At 42.2% G+C, this 17,788-nt stretch overlaps 1 protein-coding gene across 3 annotated transcripts in view; it reads left to right on the top strand.

Moving 5' to 3' along the window:
• The first annotated feature begins 2,918 nt into the window (after positions 1 to 2,918).
• crebbpa (CREB binding lysine acetyltransferase a) overlaps positions 2,919 to 17,788 on the top strand; it is a 52,576-nt gene continuing 37,706 nt past the window's right edge. For all 3 annotated transcript variants that reach the window (XM_083981689.1, XM_083981688.1, XM_083981687.1), the window contains exon 1: positions 2,919 to 3,828. In XM_083981689.1, the coding sequence (XP_083837815.1) occupies positions 3,741 to 3,828 (88 nt within the window). In that variant the 5' untranslated portion in view covers positions 2,919 to 3,740. The remainder of the gene's footprint in view (positions 3,829 to 17,788) is intronic.

The raw sequence follows: 17,788 nt of genomic DNA, 5'->3' as shown, positions 1-17,788 counted from the left end.
TAAACTAGCTGATTGTTTTTGTGGTGCCTAAAAGTATGACTGTATTTTTTGAGTACTTTGGTTTTCAGAAAGTTTTTTATCATGCTGTTGTCATAATTTAGGATAGATTATGATTGTATGTTTGACAAAATTATGGTCGTTGTGCAGGTTTTGCTGCATTTTTTTTTTTTGACAAATTCCATTATTATTATCATATTTTTCTTCTGCTCTTTTCCATTTTTCTCATTCTGATTCTGTTCCGCCCACCTGGATTAATGTGGTGGTGTTCACCGGGCACCTCTTTAGTTCCTTTTGCTTCATGCGTTTTCTTTACTCCTGCACTTGCTTCCCGCTTGTACTTTGACTGTGTGTGTGTGTGCGTGTGTGCGTGTGTGTGTGTGTGTGAGTGATTGAGAAAGATATTTAAGTTTTATTCAGTCAATAAAATAGAAGAGATCACTGTTAAATGATCAGGAAATCAGTCAACCACATGGCCACTGTTTAACTGTGATGATTTTCCTGTCGCTGCCTTATATGTAGAGAAATCACTGCACAAAGTTGCATTATTTAAAAGGGAGAAAAGAAAACACATATCACCATCACATCTTTTATCGACAGGTCAGTGTTTGGCCTAAGAATCTCTCCTTGAGAAACTACGGCCGCAGACGGACGCACAGATAGTAGGCTACGTATGAGAAAAGAGGAACCATTTCTCTATATATGTAGCTGTCTACATTTGTAGCATAAAAAGCAAAGCTAACGAACACAACCAGTGCCTTTTGAATTAGGAATAAGTGAGCTGTGATTATTTGTATCAAATAGTCTTGATAACTGTAGCATACCATTGCATAGCATAAATATCCTGGAAATCCAAAGAAGTTAATGATGACATGAGATCTACTTTGTTGGCCAAAACTTTTTTTTTTTCATTGTTTTTCAAATATTTCTTAACAATCACCTCTCTTTGTACTCTTGCAATTCATATTGTCAACAACATATTCATTTTCACCAAACCTACTAAACCACGTGGGAAACAAATGAGACTATCATGTATAAATCATGAAGGAAGGTTGTATTTTCTTTGGCCCCCACAGGTCATAATCACCATATAGCAATCCACATCTGGAACTATCCAGAGTAGATTTGAGGTGTTGGACCCCACAGGTTGATGGGCACACCACCTCTCCAATAGCGCACATCTGTACACACGTACAAATAAAATATTAAAGTGAACACTGCTGACTCGATGGTCTGTGATAGAGTTTGGGGGAGAATTGAGCGTGATCTTGTTTGCATGGTAGTGAATGAATGGTTTTCTTATTTTACACTACAATGTAGTTTGGTTCTGCACCATACTCTCCTCTTTTAATTTCGTTTCACTCACTTCATTTTCTCTATACTTTTGTTGAGCATTAAGCATGTATTGCCAACACACAGGATTCCTCACATCACCAAGCTTTGCTTATTTATGTAGTTACTTGGATTTTGTCCCTTTCTGACACGTTTTCTTTTAGTTCTGCCAGAGGGAAAGAAGTGTTCCTAGAAGTCAAGCACTCCAATCACAACAATCAAGAATGCATCTGAGGAGATGTTTTAGGCGTTCAGTCATCGCAATTTGTTAAAGTGTTATTCTGCTCGGAGACAGAAAAATAGGGAAGAGGTATAAAGGCATAAAGTGTTTTATTAGCACTTGTTAAAAGCATCACAGCAAAATAGCATTGCCTAATCACTCATTTAAATGGTGACAGCTCCACATGTTTTCATTATAAATTTTCTAGTAAATTCAACCCATATGTGTTTTAAATTACACTGGGACATGAGTTTGACAGAGTTGTTTGATTTCAAATCTTTGTGTATTTGTTTCATGTTTATGAATGAGATGTATTATGTATGTTTTGTGCACATTACCCATGTATCATTTATCAACACATGATCGTAATCTGTACACATTTGCACAAAGCACTCAGTGTTTGTACATATGCAGTTATTTTATGTCACATATGATTTTTTATACATGTGCATGTGTCAGATTTTGCCAGAAAACAATGAAAAGAGACACATATTATCAAATTGATTCAATGTGTGTCTATTTGAGTAAGTGTGAGTGTAATGATTTTATTATTCTTTTTTCCAGTATGAGAGAAATAAATCTCAAAGCAGAAAATAGTTGAGTGCACTGTGAAATACAAAGTGAGGACAGGTTTATGTGAAACCGTTGGCTTGATTATCAGACTCAAGTGCCATTGTGTTTGTTTTGTTTTTGTTTTTTTTAATCAGAAGGGTGGCCTGAAGAAAATTACACCAATGGGATGTTGGCTTACCACTATCATCCCAGAGGGTGGAGGTCTTTCAGGAAACTAATGACCGAAATGTGTTATATAGAGTATTTCACTAAATATTTACAGCCCATACTACATAGATAGTGATAGTGTATATAAAAGTATAATAAGCTTTGCCTTATATCTGCAGTCATACAGAGAGTAAAAATAACACAGATCAGTAAAATGTGACCCCCAAAAAGTCAGTAATCTACCCAGCCACTAAGAGAGACTTAGTCTGATGTACTTAACATGTAATAACATGTTAGTCATGGCAAACCTTTTCTCTTTTTAAATTAAAAAGTTATCCCATGATATCTGCCTTTACAGTGAACCACAGTCGTATTGAAAGTAATATAAGGTGTTTGCTAATACTACATAAAGCAGCCATAATGTACGAACGGATTTATTTTTACCATTTAATCAAAGAAAAAAAAATACACATGGAGTAATTATTAAACTGTGAAAATGTATTGGACTTGTATGCAGCTCTGGCGGTGCTGTAGCGCCCCCGGTGGTGAAGAGCAGCAGTGTTTTCACGTAGGGCGTGATTGCACGGCCCCTCCCCCTCCACAGCCGATCTGGAAAAGAAAAAAAACTTTTTTGTATCGAAGGAATCAACAGCCGCCATCTTGTCGTGGCTCGGAATTAGGATTTCGGTCCAACACTGGTTTTTACGTAGAAATTGAGCATCCTTACCGCGATATGAGAGCGTCCTTCCCCCGAAAACGAAGTCTTAACACCACCTCGGAGACATTTTGTGAGAAAAAACGGGAATTGGATCGGTGGTCGTTGGGCAGAAAAGCTCCGTATATCTGATTTCCCCTTCAGAGTGCGGCGATTCAGCCCCTGTCGCCGTCCGGGAGCAGTATTGTTTACCGTGGGCAAGCGGAGAGCAGATCGTGACTTTCGAAGTGATTTGCAAAAATACAGCATTTTTATGCAATTGTGCATTTTTGTGGAGCTTCGCGCGATTTTTGCATGAAGAAATTTGACGTCACGCAAAATGGGCACTTTGAACATCTAGTAATTACGACTTTAGCACCGGAATGCAGCAATCCACCTGATTTCACCGGATTGTCATTTTGAAGCTCGATTTTTTACATGGGGGACATTTTATCCTGGGTTATTTAACGATAATAATGTGGGTGTTGGGTGTTGGATTATCATGGGGTGAATGGCGGTGGCGGAGCGGGGCGCTGTTGGATCTCTTTTGAAAGACACCGACTCTCGCAGCGAGCAGTAGCTAAGGCTAACGGTTAACTTAGCTGGTAGCAGCCAATTAGCTACCAGCTATTAGCCAGTTAGTTAACGTTAGCGGGCTGCCAGCTTGCTAATGTGCTAACCACCGGGAAGGGTCGTATCAATAGGAACAACTTCCCTGTCATAAAGTTACCGTAATTATCATCTTGAAGCAACCAGCCGGACAAGGTAACAACAACTATGGCTGAAAACCTGCTGGACGTCGGACCTCCCAACTCAAAGCGGCAGAAGCTGAATTCACCTGCCCTGTCAGCGTCTGATGGACAAGGTAAAGGCCTCGGCTCTCCTCTGTCTGCACATGTAAACACCGACATCATTCACATTTTGCACGGAGCTTTCCTCCCAGGTGACATTGGCTCCCAAATGCAGCCAGGTCTGAAGTTGCCCAGGTCGGCTGAAGTGTGCAGTGAGCTGTTTGTTAGCATAGTTATTGTGTTTTGTGTGTGTGTGTGTTTTTACTGCATTTGCTGCAGTGTTGAGGTCTTCTTTCTGTGGTGAGCAGCAGGCAATTTGCTTGGACCTACTAGTCTATACACTAATGACAGTCTTATACGGCTCTAATAACAGTCCTGTAACTAATTCTTCCTTCATAAGTTATAACGCAATTCACCCACAGCCAAACCAGAAATAAAGTAGTTGAAATGAACACATATGACACAATTAAAGCAACGCCAGCTCCGGGACAGGCATAAATGGAAGTCTAGTTTCTTGTAGCTTTAGTGCATTAGACTGTTTGAATGTTACTAAGGTGAGACTCGTCGACATGTGCATGTCAGCAAAGAGAAGTGTCTCTCAAATGCTGGACTTGTAGTCAGTCTCCATAGAAGTATAAGCCAATAGAGATAGTTGTTCAGCAGAGATAGAGGTGTACAGCAGCCCTGTAGTGATCTATATAGTAGCCTATACACAGTAACATGTTAGTTGTATATTTCACTTACTCAAATGTTGCAAAGGTGGCTTCAAAATCACACCAGCATCTAAGACAGATGCCACTTCATTTCATTGCATGATGTGCATCAGACATCTGCGTCTAATGTAGCTAATCAAATTTCCAGGCAGGCCCTGCTAAAGTGGTTCCATTCATTAAACGAGAGATGAAATTTTATTTATGTATTCAGTGCTCAGGTCAGTCTAGTATGATGATCAGGCCTACGTAGCCAGTGGGAGGGAAAAGCGTTGCTAACAAACAATCTTTGACATTAGCTTTTCATTCAGCTGTCAAGTGTGAAAATGTCAATAAACAAAAAACAAACAAACTGTCATCTGTATGGCCACTTTGATTATGCAGTTGATGTTTTATTTGCCAAAATTCCTGCCGATTGTGTTGCACTTTGTGCTAGGTTCTCTTATGACATTTCCCTACGTAGACAAATAAATCCCCAGTAAGAAAAATCCCCTTTTTGGAGTACTGGTTCTGCATAAATAAGACTAAAACACAGTATGCCATCCCATGGCAAACATATTTAATGTGTGGTGTAGAATAACTTAATTAAAGATAAGGTTGTTACTTGTTACATACTTGTCATACATGCGTGGTCACGCCCCTGCCACACAGTCGGAGGTGGCTGGTTGGAGGAAAACATATTTTCAGTGCTTCTCCTCAGGCTTGTCATTATCTGATATGATGATATTCTATGGCAGGTGTTTCTCGGCGGCTTGACAGAAAATGATTTGATACATTTCTGAGTTAAAAGGGATGTTTGGAGTGGATTTCCTCAGCAACAGCAAAACACCTAACTTTAGCCAAGAAACCGGTCGTGTATGCCAAACTGTGTTGAATGGATACGTTTGGGACTCATTTGCAATAGCAGTTGAGATACTCAAGATGAATGAGTGGACGCTTTTGCTGACTAAATTAAGCCATAGGCAGCCCATAATACAAAACTGTTGAACCTGCATCAGTCAGCTTTTTTGATATTAAAAAAAAAAAACCTGAAATCACAGAGACATAACTGTGTGCCTCTCATGGGTTTTGGTTTGCTGGCTGTAGATTTACCGTCTGGTTGGGTATCAGGTGGTCATATTTAACCCCGTAGACCTTCATCACCAAGAAACATCTGTAACCGTGCTAGTGGTGTCCACTGTCCAGCGCCGGACAAAGTGGTTACTGGCAAAAGTTGAATGTCTTACAGATAAAATTTTGGTTGGAGTTGCTGAAAAATTAAAAGAGGAAATAAAGATGAATGTCAATGCAAGTACATGTATGCATGACCAAAGCTGTTATATGTAACAGTTAGGCTACTGTATATATGCCACAAATATATACTGTACGCACTTGGCTGTTTGTTAGTCAACTGGATTTGAAAATGTAATCCCCCCTACTGGTAAAAAATTGAGCAACAGAGCTTTAACCGGCCGCAGGAACACAAGCTGGTACTTACTCAGTGTGTTGTAGTGAGTGCTTTAAAGTGTAGTCTGCAAATGTAATGGGGCCCTCATTATTCATATTCATATGTTTCCATGGGGGAAAAGTTTTATAGCTGTAAGGAAAGCTGTAGTTCTAAGTAAAATATGTGTTTTAATATCTGCGTGTCCCTAAGTTAATGGTTTTCTAGAGCACCACGTGCATCAAATGACACGCGTTCATCACCGTTGAGTTGAATTTCGCCTGGTCCACAAGAGAAATAAGAAGCTGGACATCCTTTGACCAAGAACAGTGGTCACAACAACAACGAACGCCCAGAACACATGGCAAAGGCACCACATGTCTGCAGCGATCAATCAAAGCTTTATAGTTTTTGCCAGTTGCAGTGGGGACTTAAAGGACCCCATGGGACGGCATCGGGCAACACTATCATTAGCCATAAATTACTGCAGATAAAGAGCCGACTTTCACTCTCGGACGTCTGTTGTGCCTGGAGCTTTGTGAACAGCATCCCTCCTCTACCCTGACATTTGGCCTCTGCCTTTTGCAGTAGAGCCCGCTTTGGGCCGTATGCCCCCCGTTTTGAGGTGTAATGTAGCACATTTTATAGGGAGCGTTTGTGCTTTGCATACTTATACGTGTGGGAGAACACTTGCGCTTGCGGTGGCTGTGGACCTAAGATGTTTTTTATGTAGTCAAGTTTTGTGTTGGCTCGGGGAGGTTCCCTTCATTGTTGTGGCAGAGAGCAAACACGTGCCCCCTGTCTGTCTGTTGAGGCCATCTGTCAGCCTGCAGGGTGCCTCCACTCCCCTCGCTGCCCCGTCTTCACAAAATACATCGGTGGTAGTAATAGGTTTTATGTCTTGACACATTTGAACTTTTGTCAGTGGCTGGTGGTGTTCAAATATTTATTAACACACGCCCAGTCTTGCTGTATTCTGATCATATTTTAATCAGTGTAAGGCTGACGGTCAAATAGACTTCATTTTTTTCTGCAAGTTGGGCTGTGTGTGGGTAGCTTCGGTCTCTGTCCCCTCAGTGTTCATCTTTATGTCGATCAAAGCTACAAGTGTGCTAAAACGTAACTAATGAATATTTGCTGCATGTCTTTGCGAGCTCTTAGGTCAACTCCATGTGTCATGAACTCCCTCCCCTGCATCACCCAAACGTTCACTTACTACTGCACAAATGGCATCTTTAATGCCTCGCAGGCAGACAGTAAGCTCATGACGCAGCCGCTAATGAAGCCATTTATGCTTCCGCCTGCGGCCAACCAGAAAAACCCAGAGAAAAATGAAGGGGGAGCAGACGAGGGGAGGTGGAGGGTAGTGACACACCAACCCCCCCACTCTTGTACTGTATAAAGTGTTTATGACAGCGTCTCCTCGTTTTGAGCTGCTTTAGTTTGCGGCACAGGCTCATTAGCAGTTTTGGGATGGTAATTATTTTTCAGTGCCTCTCATTTCTTGTGTTTCAGCCTGTTTTTTCTTGTTGCAATACAGACGGTTTCTATTAGCTTTCTGTTTGTAGACTTCTTTTTTGTGCACACGGTCATGAAAAAAAAGTGAAAGTGTTTAGTTGGTGAACACAATGCAGGGTTTCCCCCCCAGAAAACTTGTTAAGCCCGGTGGTAGGGTGGCACCGGCGGCCCACCAGCGGCCCACTGTTGCCCAAGCGTGTGTTTTTTTTGTGACAGGGGCCTGACCCTGACCATTGACTGGTGGCAGGGCCCTGTAGGTATCAGATTCATTAATGGAGTAATAGAATTTAGAAGGCATGATTTCATAAGGCCTTAAGATCAATGTTAAAAGTTGACAGGAAACGTGAAAATATTACCATTATCATGTCTTATTATAAGACATTTATGTAACATATTTAAAGCAGAAGTAAGCGGAATGTTTGTGTTAATATAAGTCTTAAATAGTTATATCTTCTGACGGCAATCACTTATATAGAGTGTTTGGTCTGTCAGTCGCTCTGCTGTAAGCCGAGGAGAAAACTTGCCTTGTATCCTACAACCTTTATCCAATGAGGAGAGAGGCAGGCAAAGCAAGGCAATTTTATTTGTATAGCCCGTTTTTTACAAACAGTTTGTCTCAAAGGGCTTTACATGGCATCACAACAACATCCACTGTCCTTAGACCCTCACATTGACTGAGGAAAAACTCCATAGAAAACCCTTTTAACAGTAGCCTGACAAGCCAGACTATATCATTAACATGTCTAGTCTGGCAACGACCGGTAGACCTCGGCTCAATCCAGGGGGCGGGATGAAGGCTGTCTTTCAAACTGCCTCTGCACGCAATAGGGTAGCGCTACGACTAATCAGAGCAAAGAGCAGGATGACGTTAGCCTGACAAGCCAATTAAAATGTATGTCGTCATCGCGTTAAGCCCGCCCAACGACTCTCTAAACAGATAGAGCGCTGTGATTGGTGAACACAATCGGTGTTAGAGACTCAAAAAGTTCCTATGGCTCGTTTCTAGACCCACCTACGGAGCAAATATTTTTGCTGCCGCTAGGGTGCGTCTAGATTTCTAGGCTATTTTAACAGGGAAAAATCGGAGAAACCTCAGGGTGAGAAACAGAGGAGGGATCCCTCACCCAGGACGGACAGACGTGCAATAGATGTTGTTACAGACAAACAGATTACAGTTTATGACACAGAATATGCGAAATATGGAAATGTTAGCAATAGTTGAGACAGGGAGAGCTGGCCAGCTCAATGGGGGGACTGGATGGCAGGAGTAAGCGAGAACGGCATAGAACGGCATAAAGGGGCGGTCCTCTCTGTGTGTGTGCAGCCAAGGGATGCGCGTGAATGTGGTGACGTAGGGACGAGGGCGGGGACTGCTAACTCCATCGGCTGACAGGAAGTTAGCCAAAACCACCGGATCGCTTACTTCTACTTTAAACACCAGCTAGGCTATAGCAGAGTCTCACAGATTGCACTAATGCTGTTCAATCAACCACAAAAATAAATAAATAATAAAAATACTATTTAAATAAATAATATCAACTGTCTGCACTAAAAACTAAAAAACAGCTGCCTGGTGTCTCCATTGTTAAAGTCTAGTGTTATTTCTCAGAGATTTTTATTTTTTTCCTCAGATTTTTACAATCTGGAGTCACGTAAACGTGACATAACACGCGTCTTTTTCCGGTCAGTCGTCATGGAAATGAGACAGTCACGGATCTACCGATCTATCTACTGTTTAGACCAGAGTGAAAACAAACGTGTGTAAACGCGAGCTGAAAAATGAAACAACGGATCATTTTCACATCAGGTGAATGACCGTGACGTGTCCCGTTATGCGCGACGAAGTTGTGATGTTGTCAGGTGATGAAAAAGACACCTGATCACGAGTACAAAAACAGATTTAAATAAATAAATAAACGATGCTTAGCCTGGCGGTGGGGCAAGTAAGACCTGGCAGCCCGCTGGGCTTATAATACACTGGGGGAAACCCTGCAATGAATGTCCATCACACCTCACACTTAAATCTTTTGCATTTCTGTCAGAGCAAACCTCCTCGTGTTTTCAGTGCTCAGCTTTACAGACCGTTATAACGAATTTGAGCTCTCTTTTTAACTGTACGCCTGCAACTTTACACTGTTGTTATTGCTGTGTTGCTGTGCTATTGTCAGTGAAGGTACGGTAGCTGTTTTCTGTGAGGAGGTTTGAAAAACCCACGGTACTCTACCTGCTCAAACAGCAGTAAAGACACAAGTAGCAACTAGATTGTGAACATAGCTGAACGTTTAGCATCTAATAACCCAAATACTTCCTTTGGGAGAGACTCAAAAGGTAGCTCAGCCAGTCAATGGTTGTTTTATTTTCACTTGGCCAACATAGTTTTGGAAGAATGGTGATGTTGCTCCATAACCACTGGATGTAAATGAGCCCCTGTTGACTTTATCAGTTTGATAATACACTGTTCCCATGCACTGATTTATTTCCAGCGGCCCATAAATTGTATTTATGGCCCCGTGTTTTCCCTTATAGTCACTCAGCAGCAGCACACCACCACTGCTACATCGAGTGCTGCTGCTAAATTTCACACTATCATCAATAAGAATGGACACACTTGTACGTTGTGCGACACCCAGTGTAACCTTGGAATTGTTTGAGTTGTCAACTTAAGCAATAATAATATATAATGTAGTAGCCTAATAACAATAATAATAGTGTAATATTGTGCTTATACAACTGTTACCAACAAAATAAAATGTATCATCAAAATATATTCATGTTGATGGACAATTTGCGAGTGTGCGTCCCGTTTCCATGGGAATACATGGGGTCCGACTAATAACTGAAACACAATCAGTCACGTCAGTGGACCCCTATGTGTAATGGAACCTAGTTTACCTCTACAGCAAATAGTCCGACCCTTAGTAACGACCTAGCAACAGAAAGGATTTTCTAGTCCCAGATGAGTGAACTCTGAGCTGGCGTTATGTTTTATCACGGTCTGGGACTTTCCCGAACTTAATCAGTATCGTGTTGGAAAGTCAAACATTTTGATTACTCCAGATTATTTAAAAGCCCAAAAGTCGTGAAAAATAGAGACAGAAAAACATAGAGGTATAATATCTTCTGTCTTATCCAAGGAAAAAACACGGTCACAACTAGTGTCTCTCTGACTGTACAGATGGAAGGGAACAGCCTCTCGGCTAAAAAGGGGCAGTTTACAGATTTAGTTTGTGATTTATTTTCACGATTAACGTAATGTTGCACAAAAAAAAAAAGAGTCAATGGATGGTTACCATGGAGATGGATACAACAACATGACATGGCAAACTAATATTTTTAGTCAGGCATGCTGTCATGCTAATTTGAGCACGTTCTGAATGTCTTGTTGACCAATCGGATTGCTTGGTCGGAACTAACTTGTTGTATGCATCACACCCTCCCAGACCCTCTCCTTATTCTTCAAAGGACAGCTACCGGTATGTTAAAGGAAATCTGTTACAGTAGTGCAGCTCTTTTGGGAAATAGAGCCAAAATGTGATGGTGAAGCAGCGAGTATGAGCGGAGCAGAGTCAGAGTTTTGCAGTGAGCTTTCAGCATGGCAGCACATGTACAGTACGTCCTGCAGTGTGTCCGTCAATAAATGCTGCAGCCTTTTCAAGACCAAGAAAAGTTGTATGTTGTTTCCCAGCTGGTGGAGAAGATGGCTGATGTTAACTGTTTTTTTGTCAGCACTACCTCCGAGTCCAGTATTAAAGGGATAGTTCACCCAAAATTCAAATTTCACTCATTATCTACTCACCCTCATGTCGACTAAGGGCTGGGAGAATTTTCAGAGTCCTCTGTGCCTTCTCTGAGTTACGGGGGGGTCCGCGCAGCAGTATTTGTCCATATAATGGTTGTGAATGGTGCTCACTTTTCTTCGTCCAAAAAGACACATCAAAAAACCTCCAAATACCTCCATAATGCTCGTCTGTAATGTCCCTCTTGTATTGAAGCCCCGACATGAGAAATGCGCGGAGCCCCCCGTAACTCAGAGAAGCCACGGAGGACTCTGAAACTTCTCCCAGCCCTTAGTCGACATGAGGGTGAGTAGATAATGGGTAACATTTTAATTTTGGGTGAACTATCCCTTTAAGATCCTCGGTTAGTAATTAGAGCAAATCTAGTGAGCTCCACAGGGTGCGGCAACTTACTTGACTACGGTAAGTTGCAACGGTACTGCTTCACTTGCTTGTCCAAATAGTGAACATCAAGTCTAGACTAAACATATACACATACGTACATCTTAGTCTAATCATATTTTCACACAACCTTTCAGACGGGTGTCAAATATGTCATCTTTTAAACTGTTGTGAAGTTTCTGTAGAGTTATGATGTAGAAATTAGGGCCCGACTGATATGGATTTTTTGGGGCCGATGCCGATTACGATTATTAGGGGGGAAAAAACCCGATAACCGATTAATCGGCCGATTATTATTATTTTTTTATTAAGTTTTAAAATTGTATTACTATAATAATATATCTATATATATATTATATAATATATAAATTAGGGCTGCCTGGTCGACCAAAAAATCATTAGCCGACTAAAATTTCATTGGTCGATTGGTTGCATGAAAAAAAAAAAACATTTGAAGCCCTGTCTTGTCAAAATGAAGTCAAAATCAATATGGGCTTTTATTTTGAAGGGCCAAATACAGGAAGCGGTTGCTGCCGTGCCCGGCACCGTGTCAAAGCGCTCACCGGCGGTCAGTCTACAAACAGTGTCACGGAGCGGATCCATGATAGTCCCCGCTGCAGTCAGAGTCCCACAATGCTCCACGCCGCGGACCCCCCCACCCGTCACACAGCCTCAGCTCAGTCACTCCCTCCCTCATCTACTGTGTTTATTGGTGATAAATGAGCATACTGCCGTGCCGGTATATAACGGTAAAACCCGACCCCGACCGGCTTGTTGAATCTCGGACCCAACACGGCCGGAGACGAGCATTAATTAATTAATTCACAACCCGACCGCGGTAAAAAAAAAAAAAAAAAAAGGGAAACAGAAAGCCAGTGGCAACACTGGTTTTGAGACAGATCAGTCACTCTGCTGTGTGCTGTGACTGAGGTGGTAGTGGATGGAGTTTGTCATGAGGTCGGCGCCGGTGCGGGGGAATCTTTTCAAAGTAAAACCAAGTTTTATTCCCTGCATTTTATTCCTGAAAATATCGGCGACAATCGGCGAGTTTTGGCCGATTACCGATTAGTTTCAAACGGGCTATAATCGGCCGATTTAATCGGCTCGCCGATAAATCGGTCGGGCCCTAGTAGAAATAGCTGTACAAAAAATGGAGTAAACAAAATGCCAGCTACATGTTGAATCTTGTTGTCCAGTAAGTGAGGGAGGAGAGAGGAGCAAGGGAGCAGCAAGGAGGAATGATGGTCATGAGCATGGAGAGGGGGCAGCGCTGTGGATTTGCTTCATACAACACTTGTATCTAGAGAAAACAGCAGAGTGTCGTGGTTCTGGTGGTCACGGTGAACCTGGTGAGGTGAAGATGTCACCAACCACCTGTTCAAGCAGCATTTACAGAAGTGTTTTGCACTCAGTCTCCAGGCATGTTTTACACAACCACTGGCTCAACTAATAACCTGGAGCCATCTGTCTGTTGTCTAATTGATTGTCTTGGTTTGCCACCAATCTTAAGATGTGGCAGATTGTTGTAAACAGAGCTACTGGCTGAGACAAAACAACCCCCATCTCCCTTCCAGCGGTACCTGCAGGCGGTGAATCACACCAGTAGCAGAGGGAGGACTGGGGACAGGGGGAAGTACCGACACTGACTGATGTCTGTGCTTTTGATTCTTTCTAAACTTAAAGCAGAAGTAAGTGATATATTTGTGTTAATATAAGTCTTAAATAGTTATATCTTCCAACAGCAATCACTTACATAGAGTGTTTGGACCGAAACACGGGTCTGTCAGTCACTCTGCTCTGCTCTGAGCCGAGGAGAAAACATTTATCGTATCCTACGGTTTTTATCCAATGAGGAGAGAGAACGGCATGCAGGGCTGTGTGTGCAGCCAAGGGACGCCGTGAATGTGGTGACGTAGGGACGAGGACTGTTATGGTGCGTTCAAGGAAACTCGTATTTTTCCGACCGTGAAGTGGTACCAGTTCGATCTGGTACGAGTTCACCGGTCGGAAGTTACGAATGGCCGACTTTCACAGGTAAAACAGGTCGGAAAAACACGAGTGGGTTGCCTGGAACGCTACAAAGTCGTAAGTTGTGACTTGAAGCTGTAATTTACGGTTTCAAAAGCCTGCCTGGAACGCAGCATTAGCCAAAACTTCTGCTTTAACAGAGTAATTTGATGTCAGATATGATTTACTTTACTGACGTTTTAGAGTTTCGTAGCGACTTAACTGTTGTCAACGTTGCCATTGCTGCTGTAGAAATAGTATTAACTTCATTTTATATTATAAATCATCAAAGTGCCACCTTAAACAAAAGTCATACTTAACTCATTGAGTGCCAACCACGTAATTTCTCGTTTTTCGTTCCCATGCGTTGAGTGCCAAAAACGTAATTTTACGTTTTTTGCTTTTTTTTTAAATTATGAAAATAGACACTTTAATACACATTATATGTAAATTTGGGGACTCTACGACGAGGAGAACTGAAATAGATGACGATCAAAGTCACATGACAGCTCATGATCTGGAAGTTTTTATCATAACTCGGCTTCTGCAAACGAGTTCCGCTCTCACCCGCGAGGCTGCAGCAGCTCGGAGCTGAACCAGGAAGCTCTCAGCCGACTGTCCGCCCGGTCTTCATCTGGAGCAACACCGTGTCCTCCCCAAAGTCCTCCCGTGGTAAAATCTGATGGTCTCTGGGCCAAAGCAGACCGGCATCACCGACCCGTACCACAGAAGGACCGCGACCACCGGCGGGACCGGTCTTCCCGCGGCGCTGTGGCCGACTGACACTCACGTTCCGCGGGGAGAAGCTGTGACACGGCACGGTGCGTCTGTGTTATTGTTGTTTAGTGGCGCCCCCCCCGCCCCCGCTGGTGGTTTTGTGAATAGAACAACCATTGTTGTATATATTTATCTTATACGAGCCCTTTGATCCAGAAATACGAGTGTGAGAAGAGCGACAGACACAAACAGCGCACCTTTCATAAAAGACGCTCCATCTCCTTTTCTAGAAAAAAAGGAGGGATTTTGGTGAAACCCAGCCATGTTTAGCTTGACTTTTCTCAGGAACGGAGGCACGTAGAAACAAACGGTTTGTGGCCACTTGACGCATTAAGTTAAACCTTTCAATTGAGCCACAGTATGTGTTGGTGGCAATAATATAGAATACACTGTGGCTCTACAAAAATCGTCAAAAATGGTCTAAATTGCCGGTACACTTGACTAAAACTTTGGAAAGGAGCGCGGCACTCACTGAGTTAAAGCAGATATCAGTGGAATGTTTTTGTTAATATAAGTCCTAAATAGTCCTATTTTCCGTCAGCAATCACTTACATGAAGTATTTCAGCCTAAACACGAGTCTCTCCGTCACTCTGCTCTGCTGTAACCCGAGGAGAAAATTTTCCTTGTGGGATACAAGTGTTATCCAATGAGGAGAGAGAACGGCATGAAGGGCTGTGTGTGCAGCCAAGGGATGCGCGTGAATGTGGTGACGTAGCACGAGGACCAATTGATGCCTGACAAGGGCGGGGGCTGCTAACTCATGGTGCGTTCAAAGAAACTCGTACTTTGTGTTTTTCCTTCCTGTGAAGTCATACCAGTTCGATCTGGTACGAGTTCACGGGTCGGAAGTTACGAGTGGCCGTTATAGGGAACTTTCACAGACAACAGGATGGTAAAAACACGAGCTACGGGTTACCTGGAACGCTACCAAGTCGTAGTTGTGACTTGAAGCTGTAACTTACGGTTTCAGAAGCCTGCCTTGAACGCAGCATTAGCCGAAACGGCCGTGAAGCTGATATCTGCTTTAACATGTAGCCTAAATTTTGTAATTTAAGGACTGAATTTTTAATGCACGTTTTAATTAAAAACACACTCCAATTACAGCAGATTTAAAGTAGGGCTGCAATAACCAAATTGCAGGAGCTGCAATAAAGATAAAGTGTGTTGTGAATTGTTAGTATCATAAGTAGGGATGGGTATCGTTGAGGTTTCATCTGATACCGTTGCCAAACTGGTACTTTTGAAACGGTGCAGGTGTTTAAACGGTGCCCGAACCAGTGCTTAAAGAATGGAAAACATACAAACTTTGTCTAAAAATGGTGCCTTTTTTTTAGGTGAAGATTGCATGTTCTGTCTGTGTGTGCATTGGTTTTCTCCTGGTTCTCTGCCTTCCCCCACAGTCCAAAAACGTGCACACTAGATTGAATAGCGATTCTACACTGACCATAGGCATGAATGTGTGCGAGTGTCCATGTGTGTTGTTTGTCACCATATGTTGACCCTGTGATGGACTGACGACCTGTCCGATCCAGGGTGTAACCCAGCCTCACCCTGTGTCAGCTGGGAGTCATAATCTTTGGGAGATCATCATCAGTCAGCAGACACAAGTGGACAAGTGGGCCCCTCATTTCTAAAGGCAGTAATGTCTATATCCTGTGTCAATCTGCAAGAATCAGGATTGAATATTCAGTTATATAAAATGTTATGTAAATCCTTCATAATCATTTATGATCACTTTGTTTATCCTGGATACATTAACAGTCAAAAGTTGTTGATTTCCATTAAAACACTGGAAAGTCTGACACAGTGTTGGAAGCAAGTGAACCCAAAGCGCCCAGCATCCTGCTGATTCAGTTAATGATTATATGTCACTAAATGTCATTGTGCATTTTCAGAAGACCTAGATAGAAGCAAAGGTCTATTAAGGTTACTATACCTCTAAAGTGTTGGTTGCAATATCAGTGTTTTGTCCCTTTGTGAGAAAGATGAGTCTGATTCCTGTCCAGGCTTCCTCCTCACTACGACAGACGCACATTGACAGATCTCTCCGCCCAAACCTCTGATGAAGATTTCCCTTTGAAACATTTTGGAGCCCATGCTATCTAACATGAGTCTTTAAAGATACATCTTTGCTATACCACAATCAAACTCATCAAGAATCTTAAAACAAGCATCTATGAAACACATGAAACAAATTTGTCATTAGATGATGAAAATGGAAACACTATTTCTTTCCACACTGGTGAAAAATATATGATTGTGGTGGAGCAGGGGAAAAGCCAAGTTCATGAAATCTTCCGATGCAATACAATGAAACTTATCACAGTGCATTAAGTTTATGTTCAATCATTTTACATTTAGTGTAATAAAGCTACATGCTGCCGTTCAGCATGATGGGACTGGGTTGTTGGTTAGGCAAAAGTGAAAAGCTTGTCCTGATAATAAAAAGTTCCAGTATCATAGTAGGATCCATCCCATGGGAACCACGAATGCCTGTGCCAATTTGGTTTTGGTAATCAAGGTGTAATTTTCCACTCTGGGTCAAAGAGTTTGACTAGCACTGCTGCCATCCCATAGCTGAACTCAACAAACTGGACAAACGTGCCTGAATTTCTTCTTCCGGTAGCTGCAATGAGCTGCTGATTTTATTTTGAAGGCACTGCTGTTCATTGAAAAATAATCCCTACAGTGATAATTATGTTTTTTTTAAATATCACATTCAGTATAAATGGGACGGGAATTTGTAAAATTGCTCTTTAAAGACCCAATGATACATTCACTTTATTTCATACAAGTAATTAAAGTGAGAATAAGATCCATCACATAGTTTTAAAAATAGTCCATTAATTAAATGATCAAACAATAAGCCTCACAAGTCCTAGTTAACTTAAACATTTCAGTCAGTAAACCACTCCCAGATGTAATTAATCTTTCACATTTGATGGGTTGAAGTTGATGTATACTTGCTGGCTGGAATGTAAACAAAGCCCCTGTGGTTGGTGTGCTGCTTAGGGGTTTGCTGGAAGTGGTGTCAAGCCTTTACATGATTGGACTGACCGGCCAGTGGAAAGAACCTGAAGTTGGATAGCTTATTAGCTTTTTCAGATTTTTTTTTTCTCTCCATACTTCCCTCCATTGTCACATTTCTTGAATAGGTAAACCACCTCAAGAGTGACGACTGACTCCAAGGTAACCCTTAGAGTGTTGTTGAAAAGCAGCGGTTAGGTTACTTTCCCTTTTCTCTTATTGCTGTGATGGTGAACAGTAAGTGAAAGGCTGCCAGGAGCCATGCTGCACCTGTCCCTCCCAGTCCAGACACTCTGCCCCAAGGCCAGATGACAGACAGCTCTAGTCTGGACCCCTGCTGGGGCTGCTTTTGCGGGTATTTATAGTCACCAACTTCCAGACAGGAGCCACGGG

The sequence above is a fragment of the Trachurus trachurus genome, assembly GCF_905171665.1.
Source record: "Trachurus trachurus genome assembly, chromosome: 1".
NCBI lineage: Eukaryota > Metazoa > Chordata > Actinopteri > Carangiformes > Carangidae > Trachurus > Trachurus trachurus.
The sequence above is the reverse complement of the archived record's forward strand: the minus strand, read 5'-3'. Positions and strand labels throughout refer to the sequence as shown.